Source organism: Parus major, chromosome 3, assembly GCF_001522545.3.
Source record: "Parus major isolate Abel chromosome 3, Parus_major1.1, whole genome shotgun sequence".
NCBI lineage: Eukaryota > Metazoa > Chordata > Aves > Passeriformes > Paridae > Parus > Parus major.
The window spans coordinates 33,673,263-33,691,315 of NC_031770.1; the positions used below are offsets into that span (position 1 = coordinate 33,673,263).

Genomic DNA, 18,053 nt, shown 5'->3' on the forward strand with positions numbered 1-18,053 from the left:
GTCATCCATTCTATAAAGTACAAATCCATTTTCTGCAAATAGTTTCCGAAACTTCCTCCATCCTGGAAAAAAAAGCTTACTGGTTACAGCCAGGAGCTTAGAATGAGGTCTGAGACATGAAATATATCTTATGGAGTACAACTACCTGATCAGTCTGATCGTTCTAAATGATACTGTGTCCTCTAAGGACCAGATACACCCAAAATCTGAAAAAGAAATAATCTTTTTTAAAAAATGCTCGTACTAGGAAGCAAACCTATCTTTGTGGAATTGCTGTAGTGGAGTATCGTGACAGACTGACAGGCCGAGGAATACGACAGCCTTAAGTTGTGCCATGGGAAGTTTAGGTTGACTACCAGGAAGAATTTCTTCACAGAAAGGGTGGTCGGATATTGGAACGGGCTGCCCGGGAAGTGGTGGAGTCACCATCCCTGGAGGTGTTTAAAGGAAGGACTGGACGAGGCACTCGGTACTATGGTCTAGCTGACATGGTGGTGCTAGCTCACAGGCTGGACTCTGTGTGTGATGGTGACCGCCGGTCGGAGCCTTTCCTGGAACTCCCCCAGCAGCGGGCAGATACACGACACCTCTGTATCCCAAGTTGGGCCGCCACCTCAGCCTGCGGGCGGCTGGTCAGGAGCGAGGAGAGGGCAGGAGCGAGGGGAGGGCGGTCGGGCCGCCCATCCCGAGAGATCGGGCCGGAGCCGCAGGCGCAGCCGGCTCCCGGCGGCCGCCGCTTCCGCCACGTGTCCCCCCCGGGCCCGCTCGTTGCCGCGGCGACGGGAACCTTTCCCGCCCCTTCCGGCCTCGCATGGCGCCGTCTCTTCCGCTGCGGGGAGTAATATGGTGAGTGGCCCCCGCTGGGGACAGGGAGGGAACGGGGCAGGAAAGTCGTGCGTGGAACGCGGGGTGAGGAGGCTGCTGGAAGTGCCCTTTCCCTCGCCGGGGCGGCGGCGCCGCGGGGCATTCGGGCTGGCGGGGCCCATGACGGGCCCGGGGGCAGCGCGGGGCGTCACTGCCCGTGCGGTGTTTCCTCCTCGGGGCTCTCCGCCCGACCCCCGAGCGCTCTCACCGGGCCGGGCGGCACCGCGGGCAGGGCCCGGGAGGGTGCCGGGGCTGCCTCTCGAACGGGGTCGCCGGGCTGCGGCGTGAGCCTCGGAGTTCTCCTTCAGCGGCACATCGGTCAGGGAGCCGGGACTCGCCGCAGGACAGACAGGTTACAGGGCACTTGCTCTCCGCTGTCACTCTGTGGCTCGCTTCTCAAAGGCGGAAACCCGTTCTTTTGGGAACGACCGCCGCGTGTGCATCTGGGCGGCGAAGTGTTCCCTTTTCGTGCTGTGCACCGCTGGAGTGACATCGTATCAATAACAGGTGCTGTCACCTGTTGGAGCAGACAGTGCCGCTCGCTGCAGAATCACGTCTGCTGGAGCTCTGGCAGCACCTCAGGGGCTGGGGTGTGGGGCGGCCGCCGTGCCCAGCACCGAGCTCTCGGCAGAGCTGCAGCGTCTGGGGACGCTTCCACGCCGAGGAACAACGCGGGCCGAGTTGGAGCAGCCAGGGGTGGGCTGCGGCCTGCGTGGCTTTGCACGAGGTCCCCCCTGCACAGAACACACAGCTCTGATGCACGGTCTGCATCCTTTGTAAACAGGGAGGTGTGGCACGCTGTGGCTGCAGTGGACACAGTGCTGGCGGTGTGGGAAAGCAGTGGGTGCAAAGGCGACAAGGAGGGCTGTGAAGATCTGAAGGGTCAGGAGAGTAAGCCATGAGAGACGTGGCTGAAGGGACTTGGTCTGTTCAGCCTGGAGGAGACTGAGGACAGACCTCACTGCAGTGACAGCTTCCTCCTGGGGGGAAGAGGAGGAACAGGCACTGATCTCTTCTCTGTGGTGCCATGACAGGACCTGAGAGAATGGCCTGGAGTTGTGTCAGGGCAGGTTTATGTTGGATGTTAGAAAAGGTTCTTCACCCAGAGGGTGGCTGGGCACTGGAACAGCCTCTCCGGGGCAGTGGCCACAGCACCAGCCTGACAGAGCTCAAGAAGCGCTTGGACAATGCTCTGGGGCACATGGGGTGACTCTTGGGGTGTCCTATCCAGGGCCAGGAGCTGGATTTTGATGATCCTTATGGGTCTCTTCCAACTCAGGATAGTCTATGATTCTTCATGATTCTGTAACACAGCAGCTTTCATATAAGCAGGCCATCCACTGCCTGATAGAAAAGCTTTCTGAGGTGTTCTGGCATCCTGCATGTGTCTATTAAGAACTAAAATAATCATGTAATGATTTACTAGTAAGGAAAATAGTAAGTACCAGTGTTTTGTTCCAGATGAGCTAAACTTGGGATCTGTAGTAGTGCTTAAAGTTTAATTCATGGCACATTTGTATTTCTCAGATAATATGAAATGCAGCTGTGTTGACAAAATGTCTGAAAGGTAATTGAATTTATTTTGGTGAAGAGTCCATTAGTATGTCTTTTTGCCTTCTGCTGGCAGCTAAGGTGTGACAGCTTAAAATCAAGCCTTATTTAATCTGGCCCCAAACTGCTGTAGATGACAGACCATCCATTACAAGTCCACAAATTTCTATTGCAAATCAGAAGGGCTTTTCATGTGGAAGGCTTACTTCTTTGTGGGGAGAGCAGAAAGGAGGACAACCAGCTAGAAGCTTGGACCCTCTGCGGAAAGGGAGATAAGTGTCATGGCAGATTAATTTCTCTGTTAGTCTGCTCCCTGTTACACTTGCAGGAGAGCCATGTAGCACCCCTGTAGGTTAAGTGAGAGCCAAGATTGTTGGTATGTCTCATTTTGTTACTGGCCTTGTGTCCACCCCATCACCAGCATTGTTTTTATTTCTGTGGTGGGTTCTCCTTTATAGATCTATAAACAATATTTTCCTGTTAAATAAACCCATTGCCTTTGGGTGGGAAGTGTGCTTTGATTAAGAAAAATATTTGTGTTTTCAGAGTGTCTTGTCATCTAAACAGAAGTTAAAACATACTCTTTAAATGATACTTTAGTGTCTTTTCCAGTCAACCTGAGTTCTGGATTATGTCTAAATGAAGCTTCATTCTAAGTCATTTGTCATTTTCTGATATAGTTACCATGTGAAATGCTTACCGAAATATTGTTGAGTTTAAAGTTCATGATAATTCTGATTAACAAAACGTTCACCTGAGTCTTTGATATAATGGTGAAAATAGTTCATAGATGCAGATCTCCTTTTTGCTAATTTAAATTATGGTTTAAGTAAAGTTTTAAATTAAACTACTGATTTTTTTTTTTTAGGGGACAATACACCTATTCCGCAAATCACAGAGATCATTGGTTGGAAAGTTAACACATGAATTTAGGTTGGTTGCAGCAGACAGAAGAGTAAGTATTGCTTAAAAAAATCATAATTATGATAAAAAATACATTATCTGTAGTAAGTTAAATTGCACTATTAACTTAAGAATATTATGAAATTTTTTCTTTGAATTTTTCTAACTGTGCTTAAAAAAAATAAAATATATATTTTAAGCTGTATTGCTTCTGTGCATTGTCCCTGTGAATTAGTGTTTCGTAGAATTATAGTTATATCTGATTGGTTCAGTAGAACTGTAAACTGAATGTGTTCAGATGTTTTTGGGACCAAAGTTTCAGCACAAGAAACAAACCCACTAATATAAAGTTGCACAAGTTTGTATTCAAAAGTCAGATTCTGTGTGCTGTAATAAAATACAAACGTTATATATGGATGGGGGTTTTTTTAGGCCAAAAAGTTATTTTAAGCATGGTGGCATTCATAAATGAGTTTTAAAATAATTTGTAAAGTTTAAAATAGAGTAAGGGCTTGCTGTTCTGAAATGAGTGGTGAATTTTTGAGAGGGAGGAGAAGCCGGTTCTGTTTGCATGACCAAGTACTGCAATATTGTTTTTTAATACTGGAGAGATATATTTCTGTGTTGTAAATTTTGGAAGGTATAAAACACATATTTATTCTCATCAACAGTCCTGGAAGATTTTACTGTTTGGTGCTATAAATTTAATATGTATTGGCTTCCTGCTCATGTGGTGCAGCTCTACAAACAGCATAGGTAGGTGGCTCTTGTGTACTGAAACTGTACGACAAACTGATGTGTTTTTTTAGCATGTGAAGTTCCAGCTGACTGAAGAAGCCAAATACAGTGCTTAATGGAGTTTGCACAGTTTTTCGGTCCTGCTGGTCATTTGCTTCCTGCTGTAGCTTCTTCATCTTTAAGACTGAAAACCAGTAGACTTTAGAGTTACTAGTCCTCAAACCTGTTCCTTGTATGAGTAGTACCAGTGACATGTAGAGACTCTCACTTGCAGATGAATGAGATGAATGTAGTGTGGAAAAGACTTAAGACTTCTTTGCTTCCAGGGAATGCTCAGCAGTAGCCAAAACACTGGAGTGTTTCCAGCACCTGGGTAGCTGCCACTGCAAAGCACAGCACTGAGAGGGCTGCTGTGGGGAAATGAACTCCAGATCAGCCAGACCCAATGCAGTTTTGTGTGCCTTCTGCTCTTGGATAGGGGTTTCAATGTGCTTCCCATCACCTGTACTGAAAACAGAATGCTTTTTTGGTTTATAATTTTTGATGCAGGTTTCCTTGCAGTTTCAGGATAGGTTAGAGATGCAAAACAAGTAAAACATTCAGTTCATCCTACTTTTTACTGAATTAAAGCACATAAGAGGTCTCATACTTTGGTAAGTGATGTGTTTCTGGAAGATCTCCTGACTTTCCAGTACTTAAATTCCTAGTCACAGCTTAGTCACAAATGTGATACTTTTTGTATCTGGGTTTTATTAAGTGCTTTAGTTCAACTAGGATTGCCATAATCAATGACATGAAATATATTGGTGTCTTTAGAATAACAGAGACTTGTTCTATCAGCAGAGGCAGTTTATGTAGGTAGAAGATTGAAAAGAGCTGCACAAAAGGGGCTTAGAATACAAGTGATTTTTGCACTGCAAAATTAAGTATTAAGTTTTAATATTTTACTTTTCTCTACAGCTTTAACTGCTTACACATATTTGACAATCTTTGACCTTTTCAGGTGAGTTTTTTCCCCATTTTGTCTTATTTTTCATTTTCTCTGTATATTTCTATACACTTAAAAATTTACTTACAGGTTCAACTTAGTCATCAGTACAGCAACAGTAACTGGTTTAAATATAGCTTAAATGAGTATAAAATTGCACACATTAAACAGATTGTAAAACCCACCATAGCTATATTGAGAATGACCAGTAACTGATCACTTTAGTCATGGATTTCTCTGTGCAGATGCATGACAACATAAAACTATGGCACAAAACTATTGTCAGGTTGTTCTCTCAGAACATTTTCCTACTGCCATAGTCACTGAATGTGAAGTAACCCTCAGTTTTAACATCAGAAAACGAGAAGCATGTAATTCTGTTTCAGAAATTTCGCAAGCTGGATACCAAGCACTTTGCATATACGGTCATTAGATATTTTCAGTATTTTTCTTGTTTTCTAACAAAATTGTATTAAAACAGCATTTAGTATGATAGTTCTGAGCATTTCTAGTAATATTGATAATACAGACATGAAATATATTTAATTCCTGTCTAAGATACAGAATGGTAGCAGTGGTTGGGAAATAAAATATATATATATATATTTAAAATATTAGCCTACAATATCTTCCTTGCCATCTCACTTTCTTATAAAAGGTATGGATCAGCTTTCTGAGTCATACATATGTCCACTACATACTATATGTTATCTGACTTACAGTAAAACATTCATAAATAAAATCAGCAAACATGCAGAAACAAAAATAACTTGTTGGGATAGGCACAAAAAAATTGATCGGTGACTGCATTAGAATTAGGATTTAACTTCAATGAATCTTGTATTTCTCTTAGAATTTTGTATCTCCTGAATTTTTGTCATCTTGACTCAAAATACCTTTTTCACCTTGGGGAAATTGGGGGAAGTTTTGACGTTGTACTTCCCATTTGTGTGGAAATTTGTTTTTCTTTTAGTTTAGAAAAAGGTAGAACACCCCTGGCACTCTCATTTTAGGTTAATTAGGGGTTGGACTAGAAGGTTATTCTAACTCACAGCATTACAGTGGTAATTCTGCTGCAAAAATCAATTTCTGCTTCTTTTCTTTCTGTCTTTTTCCTGGTTGTATATGATAGTCTTACTGAGAATGTGAATTTACGGCTTTGTATATGAACAGTATTACTTCCTGTGCTTTCACGTTTATTCTACACAGCTGAGAATCAAGTTGTGAGGATGCCATTGTTCATCAGTTGTAGGGATGAGTTCTTGATCCAGTCTGCTATAACATTGTTATTAATTACAAAAGGACTGCATGAAAGCACAGATCGCACTGAGTCCATGTGGATTCCAATTGAAAAAATTGTTCAATAGAGCAAAAATTGTTCAATAGAGAAAAAAATGTTCAATAGAGGAAAAATAGGCAAAGGAAACTATATTCATCCTTGAAACATTGTGACTATAACCATGGAGATTCCAAAATAATTGGAATTCTAGATGCTTAATATGTGAGAAAAATTTGGACAGAAGGTAGCAAGAGACACCTGTGACTGTCAGTGAATGGCCAGTTAGATTAGAGCTTGTGTAGGTAGGTGAATGAAGCCAAAGAATGTTAATCTGTTTTGGCCATATAGAGAAATTACACTTTGAAAAAGAAAGGCAGTACTTGGTGCGGCCTGAGACTTATTCTAGAGTGCTAAATCTAATTCATGGTATATCTCTAAAAGAAGACTTTAATGGAGAGATTTCTTTGCTTTTTCTTTCGCTCTTCTGTCTTGCTTATCAGTTTCCTTCTCATGTAAACAGCCTTTCTCAGGTTACAGCATTTCTAGGCAAGTTCAGAAGGCACATGAGGAGCATTTAGAACATCATTGTGACAGTGATGGAGGTTAAGTTCAGGGCAAGATGTGGCTGTATTAATTTGTTGAGTTCTGGTGGCTCAAGTGTGTTTCTGTAGATTATGCACTTTGTGAAGGCTGCTGTTATTTATCACATCTAATTCTCCCCCTTGTTTTTTCAGTTTGGTAACATGTCTAATAAGCTACTGGGTAATGATGAAGAAACCCAGCTCAGTCTATTCATTTGGGTAAGTACAATAAAAAGGTGTAGTGTTTGATAATACAGCATTTCATACATTGCTCACTGTCATTGCCTGGATTCCTGAACAGCCATCAGTAATACTCTGTATGTGAAAGAGCCTAAAAATGAGGAGGGCCAAGACTTCTTGTGAAGAACAATTACAGAGTAGGGGATGGACAGGAAGAAGAATTAAGAAATGCTTAATTTTAAGGTGATGAGTGGAGTGTTAAAAGAATCTGAATATAATGCCTATTTTCCATAAAACTTCCAGTTTCTTCCCATCTGTCTGTTGTTGAATGAATGGGAAAGAGTAGGTGGATCCTGCTGGTTCTTGCACAGAAAAGATTCTGTTGGATGCATTGTTCAATGTTCAGTGTTTCTAAACTTAATTCTCAAATTTCAGGTTTGAAAGGTTTGAAGTTCTAGCTGTATTTGCATCTACAGTTCTGGCACAGCTTGGTGCTCTTTTTATACTGAAAGAAAGGTAGGGTTATGTACTGTTTTCTTTAATTTTTTAACATTTGAAGATACAGTTCAGATCAACCAAAAGCACATGCATTCTACAAGAGAGATACTTTAGAAAAAACTTAAAGATTAAAAAAATATTTTTCTAAATCTTACTGCTTGCTTACATTTATTACACTATATGTAGGCTTTAGATGTAAATATGGGAATTGATAAATGTACTTAAAAAGCTCTCTAGGGAGAGATTTAATGGTTTTAAGAATACTTTTTCCAAGAGGTTGCGTAATTAATTTCATGCATTTTCTTATGCATCTTGACTTTTTTATGTTTATTAACAAATAAAACTTTTGTTTTCACTTCTGTTACTTTTTGAAGTCAAAGCAGCTTCATAATATATTAAGGATTTGAATGTTTAAAGTATCAACTTCTTAACTCCCTTGAAGTTTGCTCAGTTACTAATCTTCCATACAGGCTATGCTTGGAAGTATTTGTATTTCAGGAGGTTAGCCTAAAACATTATTTTAGTTTTTAAAGATGAAGAGGATTTTGTTGACATTTGGAATTTAAAATAGAAGTAGTGTACCTTCCCTTTTTCTGTTCAAGTGCTCTCTTTTCTATGTAAAGGGCTGTATTAACAACTTAGCAACTTTATACTGTAAGGTCAATGTATTGAACTGAAATTCCACTGGAATGAATCACCCTCTGTCAAAGCCTCCAAGTTTTCCAACATCAATTTTAGGAAATTCCACAAACGTAGGTTTTTCTGTTACAGCTGAAGCTCATTTGTTAACTCACTGGCGGGTGAAAAAAGATCTCTATCTCCACCACAGTATCCAATGTCTACTTTATTTGACCTTGCTTAGGGTGAGGCTGTAAGTCAGAGATTTCAGACTTAGTTTGTTGTGGTCACCAACACTGGTGGTGGTGCCAGTAGCAGTATGTTTTTGCATGTTCATTTACAAACGTATTTTTATCATGTAGGCAGTATTCATGGTAACTAGCACATATGTGGCACAGTTTGGAGGTATTTGGGAAATCTAAATCACATCTGCTATGATTCAGTGTTAAATGCTTTCATTGCTTATAAAAGTTGCTATGTTTATTTAAGCAATCCATTTTTTTGCAGTACTGTATCTATCAGTTTTTGTTTATGAATGGCCGTTAATGCTACTGTAAAAACATACTTCAGGTATCAAGGCCTTACTGTATGAATATAACTAAAATTTTCAATTATTCTTGTAGTGCGGAGCGTTTTCTGGAACAGCCTGAGATACACACGTAAGAAATTATTTTGACATGTAAAATGTGTTACTGTCCTTTTGTTTCTAATTCTTATCTAGCATATATTAGTTATGCATGTACTTTCTGTAACAAATTGCTTTTGGTGCCTTGGCATTTGTTTCAAACTAGATACAAGCTATGCTGAAAACCATTCTTTTCAAGGAACAAGTGAAATTTAATGCTCATGTTCTCTCAAATAGTGATCTAATTATATATTCCTGCTTTTCCTAGTTCAGTTCCTTTTGTTTCTTGTGGCCTCTTGGAAGGCCTGGTATGTGGGGGGGAAGGATGCTGTGGTCAACAGGGAGCTGAAGGTTTTGCAAAGAGGGTTCAGACAATAAAGAACATGGGGAAAGGAAAAGAAGGTGTTACGGGGCTAAGGAATGGGACATGGGACATATGTTGAAGTAGTTCTGGAAGAAGGTGGGGGTATATGGCATAATTCCATAGAGAGCTAAGCTTCTTAGCTGTGCTGCTGAGGGGACAATGTATCTTCAAAGGGCAAATACATCTGTGTGTGCATATATGCAATTAGTCAAGAGCTATTACTCAACATTATAAGCATTGTGTGATAACAATAATGTACGAAGTTCAGTGATCTCATATAACCCTTACAAGGGTAACGCACTGCTGGTTATTAACTGTTACACTAGTTTGTTCTACTTGTTTTCAGCCTCAGTGGATGAAACCAAGCAAAGTATTTTGATAGTGTTATTGGTAGTTACAGCTTGATAACATGTTCTGTGATGATGGGAAATTAAGACACCTTTTTTCCCCTCCCTAGGGGACGACTGCTGGTTGGTACTTTCGTGGCTCTCTTTTTCAACTTATTTACAATGCTTTCCATTAAGAATAAGCCTTTTGCTTATGTCTCTGAAGGTATGTAATAAATTAGACAGTAACAAGAATTGAGAAAAAAATGTTAATGTTCCTAATTTTATCAAGGTATAACTTGTCTGGTAACTAAACTAGTGGGTGTATATTACTGTTTCCTCTGTTAATGTAACTATGCAGTAGAATTGCCATCTGATTTTCAAGTCCAGTTTGCTTATAAGGCTCTGAGTAGTTGTAGGTCATTAATATGATAAACCAAGTGTTATTTTAATGCTGCAGTATCCTTTATTTTCCCTCTTTCGAATTCAACCAGTGAAGGTCATGTGAGAGATACTGGAACTTTCAACACATTTTGTGGATGTATTAATGAGTTAAAAATAAGTTAATACAATAGTTCTTTTTAAAAGCTCTTTCACCTTTTTCGTTGTGAAGTAGGTTTGCAGTCATTCCTGCAATTGTAAATTGTCCTGTTCTAATTGTCCTGTAAATTGTCCATAGTTATAAATACCTATTATACACTATATCATACAAAAGATAATGGTAGTAACCTGCAATTACATTTGTATTTAATCAGTTCAGATTATTATGAGAGATGGACGTTGTAGTTGCTTCCAGGAAAAGACAGACTTGGGGCTTTTTTCAAGTGCCAGGGTATCTGTTGAGATGTATTTACTCATTCACAGTGTATTTATTGGTTTCTTCCCTTAAAATAAAACTTGTGTGTACTTTCAAATGTAGTAACTTTAAAATGGTACTTAAAATAGTGGTAACTTTATTACCTTCTTTCTTTTGCAGCTGCCAGCACAAGTTGGCTTCAGGAGCATGTTGCAGATCTTAGTAGAAGGTAAAGCTTTAGATTGTTTTTCAAAATCATTAGCTTCTGGAAGGCAGTGTTGGTTTTGTGTGTATAAAAACAATCTGTAGGGGTATTGAGGCATAAACTTGCATTAGAGCTTTTAAAATAGCTTTACCTACTGTAGGTCTCATGTATGAACTCTGGAGCAAACATTGTCTCCTATATTTCCCAGATACATCAATCTAACAGAAATATGTCTTTCTGGGTATCTTTTCTTTTGAATACATGTGTCCAGTACATTGTGTGTAATTCTCTTTGGATGAGAGTAGGAAAACTAGCATTATCCTGTACATACATTTCACAACATGCATTACTGAGTGATATATTGTATAATAATTTATGTTTATTTACTTTGTGGGCTGGACAGATGATTCAGATGATTGAGTTTAAATGTGATGTATGAAACAGGTTACTCACTGAACCATAGCTATGGAAACTCCTCACCTGTCCAGGAGGAAACTGGGGAGTCTGTGTCTTCCAGGGATATCAGCAGTGTTGCTCATTCATCTTGTCTGTTAACTGTCTTGTTTGTATTGGATATCTGAATGCAAGATAACAATGTTTGCAAATAGTTTTGTCAGATGTCAGGAAAGTTTATTTTAATCCATAAATGTTCTTCCAACTGTCTGTCAGTATCAAAGGAAAAATGTTAAACCGAGTTGTAAAACATGTTAAGTATGCTTCAAAGTCCATCTGTTTCTGCATCTTGTGATCTTTTTTACAATTAAGGAAATCAGAGAATGCTGACTTGATAACAGAGGAATTGATTTTTTATGGGTATAAGATGTTACATCATCAGAACCAAAATATTTTTGTTTATTTATTCTGAAATATTTTTGGAAGACTAATAATTAGGTTGCCCAAGTTTTATTGTTAAAAAAAAAGAAAAAAGGTGGATACCAATCACAGACAGTATCACAGCTTTCCTCTTGTCAGTGTAGTTTTAAGGGAAGGACACTGATGGATAATTTAAAGGGGTCCCAGATCAAGAGGAATATAATTTCTATTGGGTTTTGAGATGACATGTATACAGTTAAGCCAATATGAAAAAAAATAAAAATGGAATTAGAATGTATACAGCTATTTCAGATGTTATGTGAAGCAGTGCTGATTAAAAAAATATCTGCACCTGTATATAATTATGTTGATTAAAATTCTTACAGAAGCAGGCCAGCACATGATATCTAAATGTAACTTGTCTTTAAACATAGCAACAAATCATTTCATGTTGAATTTGCCTTGAAATTCTCCAGGACATGACATGCACTTATATTCACTGGGATGTACAGAAACTCCTTTCTCTCCTCATACTCCCATTGACAGGAAATAGCTATAAATAAATAATTTTTCCAGCATTCCCTCATGCATTTTTTGGTCTCCTCTTATTGAACTAGCTGGTTTTCTTCCTCTTTTCAGACTCCATGAATTAGTTATCTTTGGCTTTAGGACACTTCTGCACACCAAGGTGGCAGATGGCTTGAAGACTGGTGATACTCAAATCTCTCACTACGTACATCTGTGTAATACCCATATTGAACCCATGAAGTACCTGTGTTGCATACAGCTGATACAGCTATATCATATTCCTAGAAAGAAACACTTGAGTAATTTTTGCTGCCAGCAGCCTTTGAGCAGAATTAGTGGGGCCTTTACAGTACTCATCATATGCTATGACAGCAAAGTGTGTTAGAAGTCAAATGCTAAATAATGTGTGTAATTTTGGAATTTCAAAGTAGTGATGAAGATCTGGCTGACAACTGCTTTTTCTGTTTTGTTGCAGTATTTGTGGAATCATCCCAGGATTGAGTAGCATCTTTCTGCCGCGGATGAACCCTTTTGTCTTGATTGATATTGCTGGAGCTCTCGCTCTTTGCATTACATATATGCTCATTGAAATCAAGTATGTGCAGTTGTTGTTTTAAAACAGTAGTTCTTTTTGTATCCAGTCTGTGGGAAAATACATTTTTTGCATGAAAGGAATGATCTGATCTAGAGCTGCATTTTGTACGAATGGCATTGCAACTCTATGAATGCATCTGTCTGTTGTCCAAGGTGAATGAGAGTTCAAATGAGATTGGTATGTGTAAAATTCTTTAAGTGTATATAATTTAAAAGAAAGAAAAAAGAATCATAAGTAAGTTGTTCTGCCTTTCAAAAATGTAAATACCAATGTTTCTTTAAAATTGCTTTCTCCCTAGCAATTATTTTGCTGTGGACACAGCCTCTGCTATAGCAATTGCTTTGATGACATTTGGTACCATGTATCCCATGAGTGTCTACAGTGGGAAAGTATTACTCCAGGTAAGACAGCCTCCTCTCAGATCAACAGATTTTGTGGTTTTGTTAAATGGCCTCATTTAAAAATAAAAAAGCAAACCTCGAAATCTGATTTAAGCTAGCAAATAGGAAGTCTCCCATGGGAGTTTGTGATGTGCTACAAGAATGTTAGTTGTGCAAATATGCACCACAAAGTCATAAGAATTCATGAAAATGCCATTGGTCTCTTGTGTGGGTAGACCAGACTTAAAGACTCTTTTACTTGAACAGGGCCAGTTCATCTTTATTATAACTTGTATTTTCTTTTCTTCTTTTTGAAGACGACCCCACCCCATGTGATTGGCCAGTTAGATAAACTTCTCAGAGAGGTAAGTCAGTGTATAATATATATCACAGTGTGTACAGCTAATAAGCATTCAGGAATGTGAAGAATTTTTCTGACTAGTCCAAGAAGTTAGCTAAAATAATTTTTAAAATTTTTTTTAGCTGCATGTAGAAAATATGAATCTTGCTTTCCAAGTTGAATAGTATCTTTTAGGTATCTGGAACAAATCTGATACTACATAAATAGTGCAGGCTGTTTTTATTTAAATTTGATTTGCTATTGAAGTGGTTTACTAATGTGAGTTGAAGGAGGAAAAGGAGTACAGGCAGCTGTTGAATTACAGCATATCAAGTTGAGAACATACTACAATTTGGCAGCAAGAGTTACTTGAAATACATTCCTTAAAACTTTTTTGATGGATTTGGATGTTTAAGGGTAGCAAAAGTACGTTAGATAAGCATTAGTGACATTAACAGATATCATCTGTTCTGTGTGTGAAGCTTTTATTTCACTACTGAAAACTATTTGTTAATAATTTATGTATAAAAGTACATTTCTAAAGGGATTTGAAACTTCTAATTTATTTTCATATTTGTGGATGTTTGTGTAAAATTAGGTTTCAACTTTGGATGGTGTGCTGGAAGTTCGAAATGAGCATTTCTGGACATTAGGTTTTGGTACTTTGGTAAGTAATGTCTTCATTATCTTTCTAGCCTTTGAAAAAAAAGTTGTCAGATACTACTTTAATTTTTTAATTTACATAAAGTAAGATATTTCTTCTGAAATATTAACTAAAAATTTGATGGAATCAGTAGTCAATTCTTTTGCTTTATTGCAAAACTTCTCTTCCCAAGTTCTTTACATTTTTTTTTTGTTGTTGATTAATGTTATTAATGTATACTGCAGTTCTGGCTTAAAGCATGCATTTTTGCAACTGTAGAATTTCTTTCGTATTTTGGATTGAAGAAAATGACAAACTATAGAAAAAACATTTTTCAAAATGATGTGTTAGTGTAAATTGTCTAGGAAGAGAGAAAGATCTGTAACCCTTCCAGCACCAAAGGTCTACAGTAGACAGTAGAATTATATGTTTTCAGCATTTCTAGGGGAGAAGGTAGAAATAACTATGTGTGCGTATGTGTAGAATACAGTTGTGTACCAGTCATTCTGTAAGCTGAAAGAAATGAAGGGGTATTTTTTGTGATACAGAATGATCACACAGAACTTGGTTATTCTGAAGTTGAGGCAGGTATTTTTGTGACAGCTGGAAAATTAAGAGTCTTAGTTACTTCTTCACTGATTTTTTCCAGTATGCTGCCCCTACTTAAAACAATAATAAAAGGCAGCAGTTCTCTCTTTCTGAGGTAAAAATAGCTTTCAGTTTACTGTTCTACCACTTTAGGCCTAAATTTCCACTTTGTTCTTTTGAGCCATTTTTCTCCCCAGTTGTTGCCTTTCCTGCCAACACATGTTGTATTGTACAGTTTGGTTCTAAGACTCACTTCTGCTGAATGATGATGTGTTCATAAGAGAGCAACATACTTGGAAAGATCAGAATGTATCCTGTAATAAGGTTCTTAATTTAGTTAGTAGTTTCCACTGCAAAAGGTCTTTGTGTAATTCTCTGCAGGATAATTTACCTCTTCTTGAGTGCATATGGGGAATCTTTGTTGGTGTAACAATTAACAGCCAACTTGTTTTTATCGCTTTCTAGGCTGGATCAGTCCATGTCCGAATTCGGAGAGACGCAAATGAGCAAATGGTACTTGCCCATGTCACTAACAGATTATACACGTTGGTCTCTACCTTGACTGTTCAGATTTTCAAAGATGACTGGATCAGACCTACCTTATCATCTGTGCCTATTGCAAACAATATTCTGAACCTTTCGGATCATCACATTATTCCAATGCCATCTTTGAAAGCTGCTGACAATTTGAACCCTGTTACCTCCACTCCAGCTAAGCCCAGCAGCCCACCACCAGAATTTTCTTTTAACACACCAGGCAAAAATGTGAGTCCAGTCATCCTTTTAAATACTCAGACAAAGCCCTATGGATTGGGCTTTAATCATGGATCTGCACCCTACAGCAGTGTACTCAATCAAGGACTTGGAATACCAGGAATGGGAGCAGCTCAAGGATTCAGAACTGGTTTTGCAAATGCCCCAAGCAGATATGGAACAAACGCTCGTGGTCAGCCCCGACCATAATAAACACCATTATTTATTATACTTAAGGGTATTGACTTAATTCTTTTATTACCCAATTTTTTATAAACATTTGGAATGTCAAATCATTCTAAGTGGCTGGGAACAAGTGCATTGTTCATATTCATGAAGTGGTTAAATAGCAGTTTTTTCCTTCACATCAGCAGTAGCCTGTGTAATGCCACAGATATTTTGCAGACTTACAATACTTTACAAGTAGTTTTATAGGGTGTCTATTTCTACTCATCTTTTTTATCCACTTTTCTTCATTTATCCAAGAATGTATTGAGATGCAGCACAACTCCATAAGAGAATAAAATTGTGACCAGGTAGCTTTTTTCTTTTTTTTTTTTTCCTAATGAGAATTACTGGATGCTGAATAGCTGACAGAATAGGAAATGGCAGAAATACAAGTACCAGTTTTCAGATGTGTTTGATTGCTGTATTAAGCCATGTTTGGGCCAAATCACAATTAGTTTTTGGTTGCAAAAATCCATCAGTATTCATGTTGTGGCCATTGTGAAGACAATCTGGCATTTCAGATTGTAATTGGGTTTGTGAGACCATGTTTTTACATTTTTATTGATGCTTTTATAGAAATTCAGATGGTTCAGCAACCATTTTCTAGTTGTAAGTATTCCATACTCATCTCTGATATTTCTTACTTTTTGGTTTAACTGCAAAAGTATTTAGCAATATACTGGGAAATAAAATACTTAAAACTTAAGATTTTACAAGCACCTCTTTTTTACAATTAACCCTATTTAGCATACAGAACAAATGACTGTTGTTTCTGAAGCCAGTATTTAATTTTTGACTATGGAGAGTATTCTATGATATGATTGTGACTTTGTATTTTCCTCTTTGTGTATTTTTTTTTTTTTTGTAGTTCCAGGGGGAAAAATAATTTATTTATATTCCCAGTTTATATCCAGAGTACAGGTCAGTGATTGCTGAGAGTTTGTAGTCACTGCTGGAGTGCTTAACCTTTGGGACACACTTGGATCGAGCCCACTTAACTTGTCTCTGCTTTTGCATTACTGTCCTACTGTACATTGAGGTGTCTGCATTTCTCCAGGGCCTTTCTCAGAGAGCTCTTCTCTCTCACTGCTGTCTTTTCCTTCTTTGCTCTGACAATAGGGAAAGGCCTTCTAGAAATACTTCCATTTTTTTTCTGTTCCCCAATGCAGTATCTGTGTTAAAATTGCTCCTCTGCACATTCTTCTGCATCTCTTGGCCATCTAGGAATGGGTTGCCCATTCCTGTTGTTCTACTTGCAACTCAGGGTGCTATTTACTGGCTTCCACCTTGTTCATCTGTGTGCTAAGTCAGTCTCTCCACTTCTGTGAGGTGGTTACATGGAGCTGTAGTATCTCAGGGATTCCAAAGATACTATGTTACCTGAAGATAATGGCTTTGATGAAGGAATCTTTCTCATGTAGATCTTAGTGGAGAAAACAGCCTTCATTTGAATTTTAAAGATTCGTGGCCACTTCACTGGCTGAGGATTTTTTTTTCTGTGTAACACTGCATTCCTCTTTTTTTTTTTTTTTTCCCCTCCCCTCCATGACCTGTTTCTTGAGCCAGTGCTTGGAGGAGGTAGTCTTTCTTCCAAAAGCAAGGTGACATTCTGCATGATGGAGATATATCTTTTGGGGATGTTTTTGGCTGAGGATAGTGTCCAGATTGCCACTGGGACGCTGTCCATATAAGCTACAAGTAGGGAATCCAGTTCTGTACTTCATTTGCAGCAGGAGTGAAAATTTCATTGCTCTGTTAGAAAATGTAATGACCTGGCAAACTTTCATTTAAAGATTACAATGAAATTACAATGATTGGCTCTGTTTCTAATAGGTCAGTATTTACTCAGTAGTCACCTCTGGTCCATTATCCTGTCTTTCTGTGAGTCCATTACGTGTGCCATTGCTGCATGGAATTTACTGAAGTACAGAACACTTGAACCTCTTTGTACCTCTTGAGTGCTGAACTAGATTGCACTTTCTACAGCATCTGCAACACCTTAGAGCCAGCAAAATGTTTACAATACACTACTGTTGTGTGGCCTGGTTAAGAATTGTTCCTTACTCCAGTTTCATAATCAAACACATGCTCTTTTTCTGGTACTTTCAATACATTGTATTATATTGAATGCATGCTTACTTGTTTTCCAGTAGAAAATTAAATCTCCATTTTATTAAAAAAATGAAGCTGATCTCTGATTTAAAATGAGATGGGAGGGTGAAAATCCCAGAATTCTGAGTGCAATATAATCACTTTAACAAAAGTACTTTCTTGAGTGATTGTTTACAATATATATCATATATACAGATGATAAAGATTCTTTTAGAAATTAGAACAGCTTTTTAGCTGCTTTGTTGTTATGAATCTATTAAGAATATTTGTTAAATCAGCACAGAGTAAAATGTCTCCTTTTATACGAGGAAAATAAAATCAGTGTAATTCGTAAATGTCAAGGAAAAAGTGGTAATTTGTGTATGAGATTTTATAGTTGCCTTTCTATATATATTGTTTAAGTGATGCTCTTGGATGATACATCAGTCTCAGTGAGCAGGTATGTCAAACTTCAGAACTATTTTTCTGGGTCTACTACCAGTGTAGATTGGGTCCTTGTAATAATTCTGTAGAAAGTGGGGTTTTTTTTACATTTTGCCTTTTCTAACTGTATTTTG

General features: G+C 38.3%; 1 protein-coding gene across 3 annotated transcripts; it reads left to right on the plus strand.

Annotated features, from left to right (window-relative positions):
- The first annotated feature begins 770 nt into the window (after window positions 1-770).
- Window positions 771-17,837, plus strand: SLC30A6 (solute carrier family 30 member 6). Of its 3 annotated transcripts, XM_015622691.3 has the most exons (14): window positions 799-846; window positions 3,284-3,370; window positions 3,990-4,074; window positions 5,017-5,059; window positions 7,058-7,123; window positions 7,520-7,600; window positions 8,824-8,859; window positions 9,647-9,741; window positions 10,492-10,540; window positions 12,333-12,452; window positions 12,751-12,853; window positions 13,150-13,197; window positions 13,771-13,839; window positions 14,869-17,837. In XM_015622691.3, the coding sequence occupies exons 1-14, from the start codon at window positions 844-846 to the stop codon at window positions 15,364-15,366; spliced, it is 1,383 nt and encodes a 460-aa protein (XP_015478177.1). In that variant the 5' UTR covers window positions 799-843; the 3' UTR covers window positions 15,367-17,837. The 3 variants fall into 3 exon arrangements, with proteins under 3 accessions (XP_033368507.1, XP_015478177.1, XP_033368508.1); XM_033512616.1 differs by lacking the exon at window positions 7,520-7,600 and having other exon boundaries at window positions 771-846; window positions 14,869-15,387; XM_033512617.1 differs by lacking the exons at window positions 799-846; window positions 3,990-4,074 and having other exon boundaries at window positions 3,303-3,370; window positions 14,869-15,387.
- The last annotated feature ends 216 nt before the right edge of the window (window positions 17,838-18,053 follow it).